General features: G+C 41.5%; 1 protein-coding gene across 1 annotated transcript; it reads left to right on the top strand.

Moving 5' to 3' along the window:
• Window positions 1-45: 45 nt before the first annotated feature.
• AK88_05307 (uncharacterized protein) lies at window positions 46-1281 on the top strand (the record flags this gene model as incomplete). The annotated part of the gene is made up of 4 exons (XM_012482909.1): window positions 46-63; window positions 175-739; window positions 885-996; window positions 1176-1281. 4 exons carry the CDS (start codon window positions 46-48, stop codon window positions 1279-1281), a joined length of 801 nt encoding a protein of 266 aa, XP_012338332.1.
• Window positions 1282-4100: the final 2819 nt, after the last annotated feature.

Below are 4100 nucleotides of genomic sequence, written 5' to 3'. Positions count from 1 at the left end.
AGGCTGGAATGTTGCGCACTGGGCTACATATATGGCATACGCAACATGCCTGAATATTTATATGTATATTTTTTCTCTTCCGGTTCTGACTTCCCCTGTTTGTTCCTTTCTCATATTGCTGTTCTTTTGTTCATTCAACGCATCACCACTTCCCTTCGCTTCCCTTTTCTACAGCATCCAGATGACTTCGAAACACAAGAAGAACCCTTGCCCCAATTACACGTATGTAACAGAGTTGCCCGCAGTTTAGCAAAGGTAAAACGACTTCCATCAGATGATGAGCTTGAATTAGATCCGATGGAATTCGAACACTATGACGATGCCACACCAACCTATGAAGGAGCCTATGAAAGTGCGTACGACGATGTCGACGAACCTTATGCAGAAGCCTATGAATTTCCCCCCAAACGAGTATACTCTCGCAACCAATGGACGACACCAAAAAAACGATGTTATAGAGACGGACCAGGAACTATTCTAAAAGAACGAAAAATTGTAGAGTACGAGATACCACAACAAGTGCATTATGAAAGAAAGTGGAAAATAACACATGATGCAAAAGAAGAAGAAGTTGATAGCACCGACACATTATCTGCCGATGTAGCAGTCGCCGCGTCAGTTAACAAATCTAGAACATCCGTTTCGAAGTTGGGTGCAGAAGAGCCGTTGCCATCATCCCCACAAAATAAAGCACAAAGTGCAAAAATGGCACAGGAACCGAAAGGATCTTCAGGTGCAGGTAAAACGGATATGTGCACACACGAGGAAAGAAAATAAAAAATTTTCGCGAAAGTTGTATGTGGAGCTCTTTCTGCCCCCAAAGAAAAACGCCTCGTTGGGGATAGAATGTTCATCGAATCATATTGCACACGCCTAATTTACAGGAATGACCGGAAGCACCGAAAGCACAATGAACGGGACGCAGGCTGAAGCAGTTAACATGAAAACCGGGAGAGACTTTAGTAGACGGAAACTTGCTACATATATTACTTATAGGTACTGCAAGTTCTTCGTTCTGGCTATTGTCATTTACTGTATAATAATGTTTGCTGCTGGCGGTATACTTGGAGGTGTAGCTTGGGGTGTACTTAAGTGTGCTTTTGCGTGTTTTGGTGCGACTCAGGGTGTTAAAGGAGTTTTGTGTGCACTTGGGATTGGCATACCCTGCACTGCAGTTGCAATGGGTACAGTCAGTATGTCCTCACTTCTGACATTCCGGTGCTGCTACCGAAAGCGAAGGCAAAAGTGCCGAAGAAAGCTCTAAAGGATAAAATTACATGAAAGCAAGATCAGAAGCGCGAAGTACCCCAGAACTCAGAAGTACCGAAGCAACCAGATGTACGCAAGAAACCACAAGTAACTTCCTGTATTGCATTTCCCGCAGGCAACTTGGTAGTTACTCTATGCTTGTATATATTTTCTTAGATTGACCCTCATATGATATTGCATACATGTTGTATGATATGGCTTATTTTTCCTTTATAGTTCCGTTTTCTACATTATAATATGGTTTACATTTTTCCAAATAGGAATATTCGTTGCATATATAGTTCTGTTTTGTTTCTGCGTAATTAGTTGTCCATAGGCATGATGAAAGGACAGAGCATTTGAAAAAAAAAAAAAAAAAAAAACATGCGTCCTTCTCTTATTCTCTATATATAAATATGTGCATATATAGCGAATAATTAATTTTGGTACATCCTATATGTGTAACATATATATTGCACAATGACCATCGTAGTTAATTCATACAGTGCCTATTCTTATAATATGTAACACATTTCCCTTTCTTGTTTCCTTCGGTATTGTTGCTTTGTTTCACCTGCGTATACAAACTTCAACAATGCCCATGAAACGGTTTTACACCTTACCTTTTGATATGCACAAAAAGGGCAGGATCTTAAATATTGTAAAAGTCAGAAGATGTGACAAGTTTCCCCCGCATAATAATACGGCCCATTTGCGCAGATAATATATTGTATCATCTGTTCGCCGATATGTGCTACGTGACGTGTAATGTTCCGTGGGATTCGCTCAAGATTTTTGTATACATGGAAATACACGCTTCTTTTGAAGTGGCCGTATTCTTCGTAAAAACGTTAATCGTACCGTACCTTCTAAAAAAACGCATGTCCCCTTTTTGTGTTATAATATGACACACACCTTCCAGTGCACTTTACAGGGAATGAACATGGTCGTTGTGCTTCTAAAACGCGGTTAATGGATGCTCCCTTTTTCCGGTTGTATTGGACACTGGAATTATATGCAATTACGAATCCAGACCCCACGGCTTGCTACTACTACCATCAGCGCCATAATTCCATGCTGCTTCGCCGCTCGCTGTGAACAATTGTTTAACGCCGCTCGCGCTTGTTTTCGTTCATCAATAACTTTTGGCCTTTTACCCTGCGTAGGGCATAACAAGGGACTGGGGCGGGCATGGTAGCATTCTGTATTGACCCGTACTATTCCATTTTTCCCGTGATTGGTCTTGTGCTGGTATTTTACTGAATACTGGAGGATGACGGCAATCCATAAAGGACACTGTCTGCCCGTTCACGTTGGAAAAAATCGCTCTTCACAGCCTTTCGCCGGTATACATATTACTTTAATCCCAGAGTTATTCCCTCAAAACATATTTAATTCGATCACCCGTACCGTCTTACATTGTTAGTCGTTTTTTTGTGGGTGGACATTTTGTTGGCACATGCTTGTAGACACACTTTCCTAAGCCCATGACTTTACACACCCTGCGTGTAATTCCTTGCGTCCAAGACAAGAAAAAGCAGAGAAAGAATAAGAGCAGAATTGGGACGTAACGCTACAACAACGTAAGGTAGATTCAAAAAAAAAAAAAAAATAAATATTTGCACAAATGAAAAATAATAAAATAATAATAAAAAACTAACGTAAAAACAAAGAATGCCTGGACAAAATTACGCGCGCACAACTTGGAATTTGCCGCAGCACCGACCAAACAAAAAATGTACATATTCAGACGTACGAGCACGTATGTTGACGCATTCTGCACACAAGCCGTTGCGCTTGTACTGTCACAAATATATTGTACCACGAGTACACAACAGATTTAGATAAGCGGCAACACTTTTGCGTCACCGCGCGGAACATGTATTCCTTTATATTATGTACACCGCTGACAATAATTATTCTGGAACCACAATTCTTCCTGTATTCAATTTTGTCCCATATACTTCTAACGAGTTCACTTCTGAAATTGGGAATCATCCCGTGTGAATACGATTTCGTGCCACGTATGATAGGTGTCTGCAACCATGTATGTGCTTCCGCATTACTCTAAGCAGCCGTTTTTTCATATATCATGAATTTAGGTACACCATGAAATATGAAATTGGTTACCCTGAACGGGCTCCAACAAAGGTGGCGTGAGAAATTTATTGCGTCCTATTATTGGTGTACAGGCCCCCTGTTATTTTGTGTTTGTAATATTCAATTATAACCCTTCACCCCCACCCTGCGTGGTCTATTCGTTCCGTCACGTGGCAACATGTACACACAGAGTGAAACTTAGCATCCCCTACCAGGCGTTATAGGTCATTACCAAGTCTGCTTATTCATTTTCGCCCGCTTGAATACATATTCCTCATACTGCCATAAACAGTTGTTACTACTTTTCGCATAACCTTGTAGACTATTTTCCCGCTCCATCCGCCTACTGTATCCTCCCAAGTGCGTGTGTGTCCACTGTGCTTATGTGTTACCTTCGTTTATATAACCTCCGTCTTTCCATAATCCACAAGTGTCATGTGCTCCTAGGATCCTATGGCAAGGATGGACTCCCTTGGGGTTTTCCCGCACATATAGCACACTAAACATCCATAAGACTTGACCAGGACACCGAAAAGAATATACTACATGGAAAGGGGAATCCTAAGTGTACAATATAAGACAAGCGTACTCCACTTAGTCCTTGCCTCCTACAAATCCCAGGACCGGGAACCCTTCCATTCCTTCATAACGTGCATCCGGATCCGCCCTGCACAATGATGTGCCTATACTTCCGCTCATGCACTACTAATTGAACAGAGGCACAGTAAATATTCGCGCCAAAATATTAACTG

Source organism: Plasmodium fragile, assembly GCF_000956335.1.
Source record: "Plasmodium fragile strain nilgiri unplaced genomic scaffold supercont1.115, whole genome shotgun sequence".
NCBI classification, from domain to species: domain Eukaryota; phylum Apicomplexa; class Aconoidasida; order Haemosporida; family Plasmodiidae; genus Plasmodium; species Plasmodium fragile.
The sequence above is the reverse complement of the archived record's forward strand: the minus strand, read 5'-3'. Positions and strand labels throughout refer to the sequence as shown.